At 38.4% G+C, this 14,781-nt stretch overlaps 1 protein-coding gene across 1 annotated transcript in view; it reads right to left on the reverse strand.

Moving 5' to 3' along the window:
• Positions 1-14,781, reverse strand: part of DIAPH3 (diaphanous related formin 3) — a 504,213-nt gene that overhangs the window by 272,562 nt on the left and 216,870 nt on the right. Inside the window, exon 18 of the mRNA XM_073325081.1 lies at positions 93-188. Coding sequence (XP_073181182.1) covers positions 93-188 — 96 coding nt within the window. The remainder of the gene's footprint in view (positions 1-92; positions 189-14,781) is intronic.

Below are 14,781 nucleotides of genomic sequence, written 5' to 3' on the forward strand. Positions count from 1 at the left end.
AATCGTCATTTGAATAAAATATCAACACAAGACACCCAACAAGTTCTGCACACATAATTTTAAAAGTTTTGGTTATCATCAAAATTGCTTACAGAGGTTCTGTGCAATCTTCGGGTCTAAGACTTTTAGTTCTTTGATTCGTTTCTTAACGGATTTCTTTTCTTCAAAATCTTCCTCCTCCTTTTTTACTATAAAAGTAAAGAAAACAAACATTTATTCACAGTATCAAATGTAGGGAACAAAATTCCTGAATGGAAAAAGCTCTCCAAGTCAAACCATAGACAATTCACTATGAGAAAGAAAGTGCAATTGAGGAATGAACTTCCAGGTTTATTTTGTTTTGCAATTATTACTCTTGTGTTTTCTTCAGTGGGACCAAGGAAGACAGCAGCCTTTTCAACATATTAGGTTGGGATATGGTTGATAGGTTTTAATTATTTCCCTTTCCTCCTTCAAAAATGGGCATCTCAGATTAAGTTAATCACGTCTTGTCCTAGCTTCAGTGGACATGAAGAACAATTGATCATAACACAGGCACCGGCTTTCTGGGCCCTGGGGTGCTCAACCCTGCACTCCACCCCAGGCCCCACCCGACCCCTTCCCTCAAGCCCCCACCCTGCCTCTGCTCCACCTTTTCCCATCCAGTTCCGCCCCCTCCGCCAAGAGCACCCTATCCACACTCCTCCCAGCACCTCCTGCATGCCACAGAAGAGCTGAACATGGCAGGCAGGAGGTGCTATGGAGGGAGGGGAAAGAGTTGATCAGGGAGGCCAATGGCAGACAGAAAGCATGGGGGAAAGGGAGGGAGGTGGGCGCTAAGCACCCACTAATTTTTTTTTCTGTGGATGCTCCAGCCCACAGTGTCAATGCCTATAGATCATAGTCCTCTTTATGACAGCCCGTAACATATTGAAAGACTGTTATTAGATTCCTCTCCACCCAATCTTCTTTTCTCAAGACTAAACATGCCCAGTTTTTAGACCTTTGTTCATCTAACAGGTTTTCTAGAGTTATCATTAGATTCTCTCCAATTTGTCCACATCTTCCTTAAAACGTCCTGCCTAAAACTGAACATGACGCTCATACTGAGGCTTCGTCAGTTCTGCGAAGAGTGGGACATAATGCCTCATATACAACACTCCTGCTAATAAACCCCAGAATGATATTAGCCTTTTTTGTAACAGCATCATATTGTTGCCTAGTCAGTTATTCTCCATTTTGTTTTTGCAGATTTAACTTGTGAGTCTTGAGCAACATACTTCACATTTTTTCTCTGAATTTCATAGTGTTGATTTCAAACCAATTCTTCAATTTATCGAGGTCCTTTTGAATTCTAATCCCATCCTCCAATGTCCTTGCAACCACACCTACCTTGCTGTCATCCACAATTTTTATAAGCACAATCGCCACTCTTATTATGAAGATTATCAAGATATTATTGAAAATACTTACTAGTATCAGACCCAGGAGAGACCTTTGTGGAAAACCACTAACATCCTCCCAGTTTGAAAGTGAATAATTGATAACTCCTCTTTTGCAGACTATGTACTTTCAAGACTAACAGTTAAAAGTGATTTAAAAATTGCCATTAATCCTTCAAAAATGAGTTTCCAACTGTATCCCACCTGAAATATTTCTGAGAGATGAACTATATGAAAAGCTTGAAGTATTTCTACTGTTGTATTAAAATAATTTGAAACAAAACAAAACAAAACATGCCTGATGCTGGGTGCTAAGTTCTTAAAGAATGCACATTTTAATTAATTATATTTCAAATTAATAAACCAGTTTCATTGTTAATTCTTAGAAAATTACTTGAGACACAAAAAAGAGAATGTGCTGTACTTTGATGGGGATATGTTGTATTCTTTATATACAATAAAGTAATTGAATCTCTGCTTTAAGGAGGGAACTCAGCTCAGCCTTAACCATGGATCCATAAACAGCACTTTCACGATAATAAAATTAACACCACAAATAATTAAAATGTAGAACATGATGTTTTCCATTTATCACTTTCATCACAAAAGTTGCAAGTTACAATGACATCTCAAAAAAGTAGTTGTCGGTGGAGACTCATGATCAGATGGGGATGGGCTTTAATGAGGTTCCCCAGAGACTGGTTCTAAACACAACATGATACAACGTTTTATCAATCACCTGGAAGTAAATACAAATAATGGTTAATAAATCTTTTAGAAGACACAAAAATAAATGATAATGAAGATAGGGCAACAATACATGGTGATCTGAATCACTTGGTGTGCTGGGCCCATTCAAACAATGTATTTTAATGCAGATAGATGCAAGGTCACATCCAGGAACAAAAAATGCAGGCCATATCTATAGAAGGGGAGCCTGTATACTGGAAAAGCAGTGACTTTAAAAACAATTTAGGGGTCGTAATATACAGACAACTGAAGATGAGCTCCCAGCACAATCCTATTGGGGAAACGGCTAATACAATCCCTGGGCATATAAACTTGATTAAAGAGTAGAAGTAGGAGAGGTGATTTTACTTCTGTATATGGCCATACTGAGTCTGATACTACAATACTTTATACAATTCTGTTGTCTATATTTTTAAAAGGATGTTGAAAAATTGAAGAAGGTGCAGAGAAGAGTCACAAAAATTATTCAAGTACTGGAAAAAAACCTGCCTTACAGCAAGATACTCAAAGAGCTCAACCTGTTTAGCTTATAAAAAAGATCAAGAGGTGATCTTAATACACTTCTCCCCGAGTATAAGCACTTGCATGGGGAGAAAACACTAGATATTAAAGGGTTCTTTATTAGAAAGGCATAAACAAGACCCTGTGGCTGGAAACATACTAAACAAATTCAATTTAGAAATAAGGTGCACATTTTTAGCAGAGAGAGTGATCTATTACAAGAACAAACTATGATGGGAGTGATTAATTCTTCATCTCTAAAAGTCTTCCCCCACACACACCCACACCCCGCTCCAATTTTTTCTGTCTAGACGGTAAGCTCTTTGTGTATATGTATGTCACCAATCAAAATGGGTCCACAATCCTAGGTGGAGCTTCTGTGCACTGCCATAATAGAAGTAATAAATAATTAAAAAACACTTTAATGGCAGTGGCATAAAAAGTTACACTAAACAATTAAATAATTGTGGGCACTTCTCTTCAAAAAATTTGGTAACAAAGCATCAGATAACCTTATCAGATGCAGCTTCCTTACTACTGGGAAGAACTTCCCAGTTCTTTTTTTTTTAAATCCTCAGAAGGTAGAAAAGCTTTTACATCACTATAGCAATAAAATACAAATTGGTTTTGCTTTTTTCACAAAACCTTATTTTCACAAATAAAAATAACTTCTAAACTGACTTAGACTCCTAAATCATTTAGTCACTTTTTAACCAGTGGAAGGAAAGCCTAAAGAAATAAATTCAGCCCTAATCAACAAATTATTTCTTCTGAAAAAAAAAACACTATTTATTATTAACACAATAGCACTTCATACATCTTTCCTGATCAGGAAAAGATGCAAAAACAATCACCACTGTTGTTTCATCAGGAATTATCGCTTTCCTCTACTGCAATAAAGGTATTACATTTTGCAAGCAAATGACTGTCTCCCAAGAGTCACAACAGAGATTCCAGTTGTAATGGACTGATTGTAATCAGTCCATTACTTTAGACACAACATGTACACTGTCATGTGCATTAAACAATTAATAGAACAGATGAGAATGCCACATTTCAGGTAGCATTTATGATTGTGTAGCTACACTTCTGAACAGTCATGTATTACAGACATGGCACTGGAAGAAAACAGCACAATGGTACATGACTATTTTGGAAAAATGAGCCAGTATGACACTGGCTTGCCAGTCTATGTGCAGCCTCCTTCATTTTCACATTTATTTTTTTATTGGTTCAATCACTATTTTGTGCAGTCTTTATTACATAGTCAGTCTCTTGAATTGGATTGTTTGGGTAAATAGCTCTAATAGAGGAACAACAAATGTGTTTGTGTTTCCTGCCTCCATCTGCTGGTAAAAAATATTTACCACAGGTGTAGAATGACTAAACAACGACCAGCAGAAAGTCAGCAGTCAAAAAAAAATTTTTTTAATGAGTCTGTAAATCAAAAATAAAGACTGGAAATAATCTAGCCAATTCCCTCTGGAATTTCATACAAAAAAATTTACATGAATGAATTTATAGCAATATACAATATGACATATCCTTGGGGGAAAATATTTACTTTAATAAAGAGCAAAAAAATAGTCTAAAAGCAAAAATGTCAAAAAGGAACTTGGAACTATGTATTTATACTATACTATACATACATATACATACATACATACAAACAATTAAACTACTGTGAACTTACAGGATAATTCTTCAAGGGAATTCCACTCACATCCTTTTTAATGCCAGCAGAAGGAAGCAAAGGATACATATTACTTTTATTTCACAATGAAAAACCTTGTATGATGCTGTGTATACGAAAGGTGATCATTTATATCACTGTTACCACCACTGTTACACAGTTTCCATAAATCTTATGCAAAGTATATCATGTAAGGCGTCAATGGAAAAACTATGATTTGGTAAATATGATTATCCTGCTTATATGCATGTATCATCTTTGTATTTGAAGTTATAAATATTAGCTATGTACTTGTACCTTAAACCTGAATTGTACTCCTGGGTGACACCCACCAGATAGAATTTACATCAGGGCTAGACAGCTATGTATTGATGGCCCATCAAGGAGACACAGCTCTCAGAACAGGACATTGAAGAAACTCATCCCACCCCTGCTAGCTCTTCCTGAGGATGCCTCAGACAGTAAGGAGCCAGTGGCCACCCTCTGTGATTTGGCAAAACATGTGAGGGCATGTGATATGCTCATGTGACCCTGGACTCCATCTTGGGCAAGTAATTTTCCATGCACCTGGCAGAGGACATAAAAAGGCACCTGAAACCTCTCCAAGTTGCCTCTTATCTGCTCTAATTCTCTGGACTCCTTTACAACAAAAAAGAGCCTCTTGAATTATAGACTGAGGAACTCCCAATCTTTTGGAAGTTACCAGAGAGACTTTACAAGACAGCAGTCTATTCCAACACTGTTACAAACCTGACATAAGGACTTTGCTATCATTTGTCTATATATGATCTATTAAATATTTGTAACTTTCTTCTTTTCTTATATTATTAAATCTTTAGTTAGTTTACTAAGGATTGGCTGACAGCATGATTTTTCAGTCAAAATCTGAGATTCATATTGATCTGGGGACATGTGTCTGATTCTTTGGGTTTAGAAAGACCTCACATATGGTGAAATGGGTTTTCAATAACCTCTCACTATATTAAATTGGGTTGCCTGGATGGAAACCAAGGGCTGGAATGCCTAAAGGGGTCTGTGTTTGACTTCTGGTGGTACTGCAGAAGCTCTTTTGTTACTGGCTTGGTAAATCTAATTATAGAGTAAGCCACCAGCTTTGGGGATTGTCTGCCTCATTTCTTGCCCTGAGTGTGGCATTCTCAATGTGGCCATCTCTGGTACCTGGTCACACCTTGCATTTTTCAATGAAAATCCTTCCCCTGCCTCCAGATACTTAAGCCTGTCTCATTGCCTGCCTCCCCAAGTTCCTCCCTGAAGTCCTGTCTATTCTGAGTGAGTAGAAAGCAGAACAGAAAGAAGACAGAGAACAGAACACTTTTTTTACATTGGGTAGCGAAGGATGAACATGTGAATTAAGATACCTTGACTACTGCAAAGACAGAGAGAAGGAGACAATGAACATATAAATTTAAAAACACATTACAAAAGTTGTGGAATTTACAAGACATATGCCAAAGAGCAACCAATTACTTTGTTATATTATTTTCCTCCCCCCACCCCCATTCCTGATATGTTCCTTTTTCTCTCTAAATTATAAACACTTTGGAGTTGGGAACTTTTGTATCTAAAGTATCTAGCACAGTTTAGGTGTTATATAAATATACCTGAATAATAATACAGAGTGCTGGACAGACCCATTTTCAAACTATATTGTATTCCAATCTTCCTCACACGTGGATGGAATATACAAAAAAAAAATCAAGCAAACACTGTAGATACTCTTTTTAAACGTTTAGGCTGGGATTTTCAAACTGTGAAAGGCAATGGGAGGTGGTCACTACTTTATCAAATTATTACTTATAACAAATTAATAAAATTATTTATTACTACATTTTTATGGATAAACATTAAACATTTTATATTATCAGACGTTAATTGACCCCAACATAAAACAAGTTAGATTGATCACTATTATTATAATTAAAGGCGTACGCCCTGACAAAAATATTTATAAAAGAATTAATGAGCATATTTTCCAATTGCACACATATAAATAATATCTTCAAATTAACTCAAAAACTATTAGTCTTTGACTCTGATTAGGAGAACAACTGAATTCAGGATAGCACTAAAGCTCTTTTAGGCCAACAGAGCTTCAGTATATGCTTAGAATTAAGCACATGCTCACATGTTGTTCTAAATGAGGACATTTAAGAAGGCTCTTGATGTAAGAGATGCTAGGTCTCCTCCGTAGTATTTAATATGTACTTCACAGAATCTCCTTAGTTATGGTTTAGCTGAGATTCATATTCAGAAGACAGATTACCGTATATACTCGTTCATTAGCCCGTTCATTTATAAACTGACCCTCCAAGATGGATAGGTAAAAATAGTAAAAACTGTATGACTCTTTAATAAGCTGACCCTATATTTCAGGGGTTGGCAAACTTTGGCTCCTGGCCTGTCAGGGTAAGACTGGCAGGTCGGGACATTTTGTTTACCTGGAGCATTCACAGGCACGGAGCCCCTCAGCTCCCAGTGGCCATGGTTTGCTGTTCCCAGCCAATGGGAGCTGCGGGAAGTGGCGCCACTTCCCACTGGCTGGGAACGGCAAACCGCGGCCACAGGGAACTGAGGGGCTCAATGCATGCAGACACTCCAGGTAAACAAAACGACAATGCATTAGACATTCAATTCAATGATTTCATAAAATTTAAAATAATCAAATTTTGGTGTAGACCCGTTTATAACCCGACCCCTGCTCTTTGGTGCATCACTCTTTTACCAAAAATATTCGGCTTATGAACGAGTATATACGGTAATCTTTAATTTATGAGAAAAATACAAGTTACAGCTCTCTGGGTACAGTTTGGATTTCTTAATAATTGACAAATTAAGGTTTTAGTTTATGAATTACTGTAATTTTAAAATGGGCTATTTATGACAGTATAACTTTTACTCCCTCCAGTAAATTCCTGACTCTTGAGATTCGAATAATGACTCATTTCTAGACTGTAACAAAATCTAAGGCACAGGTTACTTTTAAAGTTTCTTAGTGTGGTAATTTTTCATTTATTGCTATTATTCATAACCATTTCTATCTACTTAGTGACCAAGAAGCATATATTTTCATCAATATCACCTTTCACCAAATACACTATCATTGGATGGATGCAGTAGGATCTAAGTTTTACGGTTTTATAAAGTATGCTTTTATTCCTCATGTTTCAGAGCATAAAAATTTAGACTGAGTATAAACCTATGCAGTATTGTCTTTTACAGTCTGCATAGTCTAAAACAATAGCTATTAGATGTTTGACCTGCCATGCCCTAGGTGGTTTAACTCAAAGATAGCAATTTAAAAAGCTAGTCTCTTGAATATGTCAAAGACTAGTATTGCATGCATGAGCAATTACAAATTAAAACCTTCTATCAGGCATACTAGATGCTAGGTTTTATGTACAAAAGCTTACAAATGGAAAAGCATTACATTAGAAATTCACATATATTTATATCTATCCACTAAGCAATACAAACAATGGGCACACAATCTACTACTACTGGTGCATAACCTTCAGTGAGAAACTGAGCTGATCAACAGTTTTCTATATTTTCCATTGAAATTTATTATAAATTACCTGTGTGATTTTTGACACATACGAATATGTGATGTAAAAACATTTCATGTTAGTATAGTGCAAAATGTTGGTATTCGCCATTTTAAAAAGACATGCTAAGAAGCTTAGTCTTTTCTGAAAGAAATACTTGCCCATCAAAACTAATAAAAATATTTCATTATATTGCCATTTGGCAGCTTTGACCAATAAACACCACATTAAGGTTTGAAATTAACTTAAACAGTAAAATCTGTAGTCAGTCATGTTGCAGTGTTTCGGGTCTGTACAAAAAATGACAGTTTCTCATTTTGGGTATCAGTTTCACCTCGCCTATGGGCTTACTTAACAACTTCTAAGAAATAGGAAATGGCTGCTCACAGAACTAGATGACTGATCTACATACCCACTCAAATGAGTATCGGATCATGATTATGGCAAATTACATTGTGAACACTTCTTCATGAAATATAGTTGTATTTCTAAGGACTTCTTTCTCGCTGTAACTATTAATCAAATTCTAAACTCAAACTCACAACAGACAGACCAAGACAATATGTTATCATCGATTATTCATGTTATTGTATCCTCTAGGAGCCACAGTCATGGACCACTGTGCGAGGTGCTGAACACACACAGAACAAAACAACAACCACCACAGTCCCCTCCTCAAATCGTTTACAGTCTAAGTACATTGGGGTTACTACCCTAATCCCCCATTTTTAAAAAAAGTGTAAGTAACAGTATCTTTCATATGTGCTCTCTCTCTAAAATACATATGCTATACATGTTTACAGGGCACTACAATGGGCCTTCAAAAGGAACAAAGAGAAACTAAAATCAGATTAAGACAATAGGCTGTGGCTACTTCAAAACTGAACAGCACTAGGTGCATCTGGGGCAGGCTACCACAGCTTCTCTTCTTTCCTATGCAATCTGTAACAGACCCACCATTTTTAAAATCCCTGTAAAGCTCCATTCCACTCTCCTCCACTATCAAAAATGCCCGTTTCTTTGGGGAGTGTGATGCACCCCATACCAACTCTGATAGGGTTAACAAGGACTTGAGAGGCTAATTAGGTTATCTGTCATTACCTAAATAGGGAGAGCGGCGGTTAATTAAGAGTGAAGCCCAGCTGGGGAACGACTGGGACAGCACTATAAAACCAGGAGACTGAAAAGAGGTGGAGGCTGCAGTCACTCCCTGAGATGAAGGAGGTCATCGAGAACAGGGGAAGATCCTGGGGAAAGTAATCTCTGGGCAAGGAGTAAGGAGCCTAGAAAAAGGCTAGGAAGGGGTGGAGTAGCCAACAGAAGCAGAGTAGGCTCCCATGGTAAACCCAATAACAGACAAGGAAGAGAGAGGCTGGATAGGAAGGAGCCCAAGGAAACAGAAAAAGGAAGGGGACCAAGCAGATCTGGATGGCTAGTTAAAGTGTCCCTGGGCTGGAAGCCGGTATAGTGGGCAGTGTTCTGTTCTCCTGCCAGCCCCTGGTCTTGTGGCACAGAGTCCGAAGCTGGGGCTGAATACTGTTTGGAGAAGGCATTTGGACAGTGGTCCTGTTGGACTTCATAACCCAAGAAGGAGTGTACTAAATGGAGACCTGGCCAGCCAAGTTACCCAAAGAGAGACTATCACAGAAAGAGTAGGGACCAGAAAGGGGCACCTTATGCCATGAGAGCTACTTTCCCAGCTGCACAAGGAGGCGCACTAGTGGTGAGTGGGAGCCACACTACAGGGATCTTTTGGTGTTTCTGATCCCACTCTGTGCTAGATTAATTAGGAGAGACAAATTCTCACTCACTTCAGGTATTGCTTTCTTTCAAGAAGTAGTTGTTGTTGCCAGGTGCTGCTGCAGGATCCTGCTGACTTGCTGATGATATGCAAAGTGGTGTTGTGGGATAAGGGAATGGAGTGAGAGCTAAGACAAAAATAAGTTTGTTTGTTTTATAAAAATATTGCACTTATCCTACTCTTCACTTCTTCTCTGAAAGTGAAACCATTAAAAATTAGACAAGAATGCCTGACAATATAGTATACTTAAAATGCAGCTTCTCTTTATTTGGGGCTCTAGGTTAAAAACTAAAAAAAACAAATGTTTTCTGTGTTTTTTACTGGATTTATGACAACTAAAAATAAAGTGTTTAATTATATTTTACTGTATTTTATTTTTTAATTTATTTTTAAACAAGCTATAACAATACAGCAGAGGAAAGCAGTAGATATAGAAACAGAGATGGTTCAGATCTGATGATTAAATCCTGAGATCAAGAGATCAAAATAACTGTGTAAGATGATGTGTAAAGTTAGTCACAGAGACACGATGATAGGATTGTAGTTTGCTTCCATAATAACCCTGTCTCAATTACAAGGATGGGAACAATCATATTACACTAATACAGAATAAATTCATTACAAAAACATAAGGCTTTTATTATTTTAAACATATTTTAGAAAAGAAAAAAGTAACAGCAGCCCACTTTTTTTGTTTTGTTTCATTCTTGCACCACAATGTGGGAGAAATCTGGCAACCACTTCAACAATATGGAAAACCACTAATGACTTCCCTGTGATCCAAGTACAGAAAATAGTTGTCTGACATTTAAAGTTAGGATAGTACCAATAACTCACCTCTCACCTTAAATATCCCATTCATGAGCTCCAGAAAGATATTATTAAACAAACATATTAGATAAACTATACAGCTAACCATAACCTAAATACTTTTAAATGGGAAGTGAAATTCACTCCGAGTGTGTGTCAGGCAGAAAATTAACTAAAATAGGGACAAATGATTCCTCCCTCCCAAGCAGTGAATGTTCAGTCAGGCATGGCAGAGGACAGGAAAAAAACTGGCTTCAGAGTAGCAGGCGTGTTAGTCTGTATTCGCAAAAAGAAAAGGAGTACTTGTGGCACCTTAAGACTAACAAATATATTTGAGCATAAGCTTTCATGAGCTACAGCTCACTTCATCGGATGCATGCAGTGGAAAAACTGTGTTCCTTGAAGGAGGGGGACAGGAGAAGGAGCATCAGGCTCTATTCTGCTGTTCCGGAGCTTGCCCCTCCCCCCAAGAGCACACATTGAGACATGAGAAGGGGACAAGACAGATAGGTGGGGAGGGAGAAAAGGGCAGCCAGACTGTTGGGAGTAGGGGTAGGGGCAGGGCAAGAGGAAACTGATGGTCTCTCTCATGCTCCCCCTCCTCTGCTTGCTGTCCTAATCGTTCTTACTACCTTGTCCCATAACAGAGGTACAGTTTGAACCTCCTGTGGATCTTACCAGAAGGCCAGTTTTTGAACTGTGATTTTCCCTTGGGGCGAGATTAGTAGAATTTTATCACCTTCTTTGTAGTACCCTAGATGCCTGCTTCTACATTAATAAGGAGTAAGTATAGCAGTTTAAAAGCTGTAAGTGTAAACAATTTAAAAATCCAAGTAAGAGTGTTAGAGAAGAGATCGTGATTTCATTGCAATTTATGTTTTCCGCCCATACACATTAAAGACTCAAAGGGACCAGCTCCTAGAGATCAACATCAACAAAAAAGACCCAAGAGATGGCTAGTGGACCTTATCAGCCTGAAGGAAGAAGGGTACATCTTAAGTCTTCAAAGACTGAGTACCCATCATGTATACCTTCATTCCCTTCTTGCCAGGGGAGGGTGAGAGGATTCAGAGTGGTGCTGAACCCAAGGGCTTAGGATGCATGGGATCTAGGGAAGATAAAGTTGCTAAATAAAGAATTTGGCTTTGCCAGATCACCTTTCAGAATAAATGTTTCAACCCGTGTAACTCTCCTGCGCAGTCAAGAATAGACACCAAGATTTTCAACATTCCTCTCATGTTCAGCAAACCAATGGCAAAAGCCGTATCATGTCTACAGCAGGGAGAAATTTTTCAGACAAATAGTTTATTTGCCAAAAAATGCAGTTTTATCTGACCCAAAATTATTCATGAATTTCTTAATGCACTTAATTCGAGGGTGGGGGTGGGGGGAGGAAGCTTTTTGGCCTTAGTTGCCATGCTCCTGCAGCACTCTCTCACACCCCACTGGTTAGAGCACTTAGCAAAGTTGTTGGAGACCCAGATTCAATTCCTTACTCTGCCTGATGTGGAGAAGGAAATTGAATTTGGCTCTCCCATATCACAGGACCTCTGGGCTGTGTCTCTCTCAATATCTCTTAGTGAAGCTCTTCCACTTTTTATAAATATTTATCTATTAGAGCAGGGACTTGAACTTGAGTCTCCACATCCTACGTGAGTTTTTGAACAATCAGGCTATCGTATCATTCTCACTTTCTTTCCCTGGCCCAATCAACAATTATTTGTTGTCATTCATAATGTCTATTCATAATCATTTATGATTGTGATTGTGTAATCAAATTAATGATTTCATGTGGCAAAGTTCCTGATCTTTCAGGTTTGTTTGTTTTTAAATAGAAAAGTATATACCCAAAACCCCTTATGTTAGAAGAATGTTAAGGTTGTGAAGTAAGCATTCACAAGTGGGGAAATGCCAGAATTAAGGTTGCCCATGAAAATTTTAGAAATAAAATTTTCTCCAACCCTGTATTGAAGAGGAATTCTTTCTATGGCTCTGAGAGAGATAAAATAGGAAGGTAATGGGAGTATCCGATGCAGTACTTGAAGAGGCTAAGGGTCTTCCTTTATGGAAGCATTGTTTTTTCTTTGTTGGGTATGCAAGTCTTCAGTACATCTAGTAATATGAAGATTACAGAGCTTGTCTGGCGTAGGTCTGATGCATCGACTGTTTCCTTTTTTATGTGGAGCATATACTATTAGTGATCTTAAATGTGGTCTGAGAATCTTTCCATGAGTAAAAAGTGTCATCCCATTTTAAAGTTAAAAAGGTCTCAACCCTAAAAAGGAAGAACTTCACCTGTGTTCTGAGCCTCCTGGGGAATTCCTGCAGATTGCAGCCATGACGCCCACTTCATCATCACCGCAATTGCCAGCGATCTTGAGGCAGTGTCTGAAGCATCTATTGCAGACTGCAATAAGGCTTGAAACACTAACTATACTTCAGCGATCACCTAACTCCTCCCTAAATTCCCACAGTAATTTGTTCACAAAGTCAGAAACAACAAGAAAACAGAAATAATCATATTTGGAGAGGTGTGCCTGATAGTTGGCAATCCTTGGCTGAAGATAGAGCTACTCCTTTGCCATTCTCCCTAACATGTTTAGTCACTCACGCGCCTTTTCTTTTTGGAGGAGATCTCTGTTGTTCCATACACCCCATACAGACACTCTTGAGTGGCACAATAGCTATGGCAGTTTTAAAGACTTTCAACAACTGGCACAGCCAGTCTCTCGTAATGTGGTATGCAAAATGTCTAATAACTTGTGTGTTTTTTGTGTTCCACCTCTCGGAATCGCTAATGTTTCACTCATTATTCTGAGTAGGTCTGTAAATGTATCAGTCATCTGGATAAGATGAAGTGAACTGAACTACAGCCTAGTCAGACAGCTTTGAACTCACTGTACAGGACAGGATGATCCAACTCTGAAGTGGGTAGTGGAGGATGGTCTTCTAATGTGATGAGAGCCCCACGGAGCCCCTCTTCTGGCCTTCAAACAACCCCCCAACCTCATCATTAGACCAAGCCCAACACAGAGCAGGACCCACCAACTCAAAGCAGCACCAGGCTCTACCAGAACAGATGTAAAATCTGCAGATCAGCTCCACTGATCAATACCCAGCACAACACAACTTTCAAGATTCATGCGTCTTATCACAACATGCTGTGTACCTTATCCAATTAATCAAATGCCCTAACCACCACCATTTGGATGAAATCAGACTGACAATCACTACACTCTCAAATGAATTCTCATAGAAAAATGATGAAAGACAAACACCATATCACCCATAGGCGAACAATTTTCACAAAGCAATCACTCTATTGGGTCTTTCAATAAAAAGTCTTGTCAAAGGAAACCTGAACACCACCTTCAAAACGTGAATCTCGGAACTTAAATTCATAATTCTGCTAGATACCAAGAACCATGGACTTAATAGGGACACTGGTTTTATGGCTCATTACAATAATCTGTAACACACCACACTGCCGACCACTTCAACTCCTTTTGCATAGCAATCTAACCCCCATCTGCTCACTTTATTTCAAGTGACCACATTCAACATGCATTACTCCTTCTGCTTAACAATCTGTCCCAACTTTTATTCAGCTCAGACACTCCACTTTCTTCCCCAGACCTGAAGAAGAGCTCTGTGTAGCTTGAAAGCTTGTTCCTTCCACCACATAAATTGGCCCAATAAAAGATATTATCTCACCTACCCTGTCTCTGTCAGAGATATTGTAGACTGGAGATTAACTGGAAGAAACCCTCCATACATTAGTCTGAGGCTGATGAGGAGAAAAATACTCATCCTGGAGAGGTGGTGTAGATGAAGTAGGAGTCCTTGAGATTTCTTTATTGACCTCCCTCATTGGTACAAGTAGATACTCAGTGCCTGCAGTCTGGAAGAGCTCAGTACCATCACAAGAATTCTAACTGCTAAAGATAATAAGGCAGACTTGGGAAATTTGGACACTGTCAAATCCTACAAGTACTGTTGAAGCTTGATCCAGATAGAACTGATACTGATTATGTTAATTTAGAAAGCTTCAGTGTCACAGTAGATGGTGCCAACATCAGTCCTGATGAAGCTGGTACTGATTCACAAAATACCTCTATATGCACTGAAAGCCCTAAAGGCAGTGCTGGTGCATTGATGTAAGCAACCATGATTATCTGGTCTTTAGTCAGTACATAAGAGCAGTTATCAGATTATTTTAGGGTAGCCAGAGGGACTATG

Source organism: Lepidochelys kempii, chromosome 1 (genome assembly GCF_965140265.1).
Source record: "Lepidochelys kempii isolate rLepKem1 chromosome 1, rLepKem1.hap2, whole genome shotgun sequence".
Classification (NCBI taxonomy): domain Eukaryota; kingdom Metazoa; phylum Chordata; order Testudines; family Cheloniidae; genus Lepidochelys; species Lepidochelys kempii.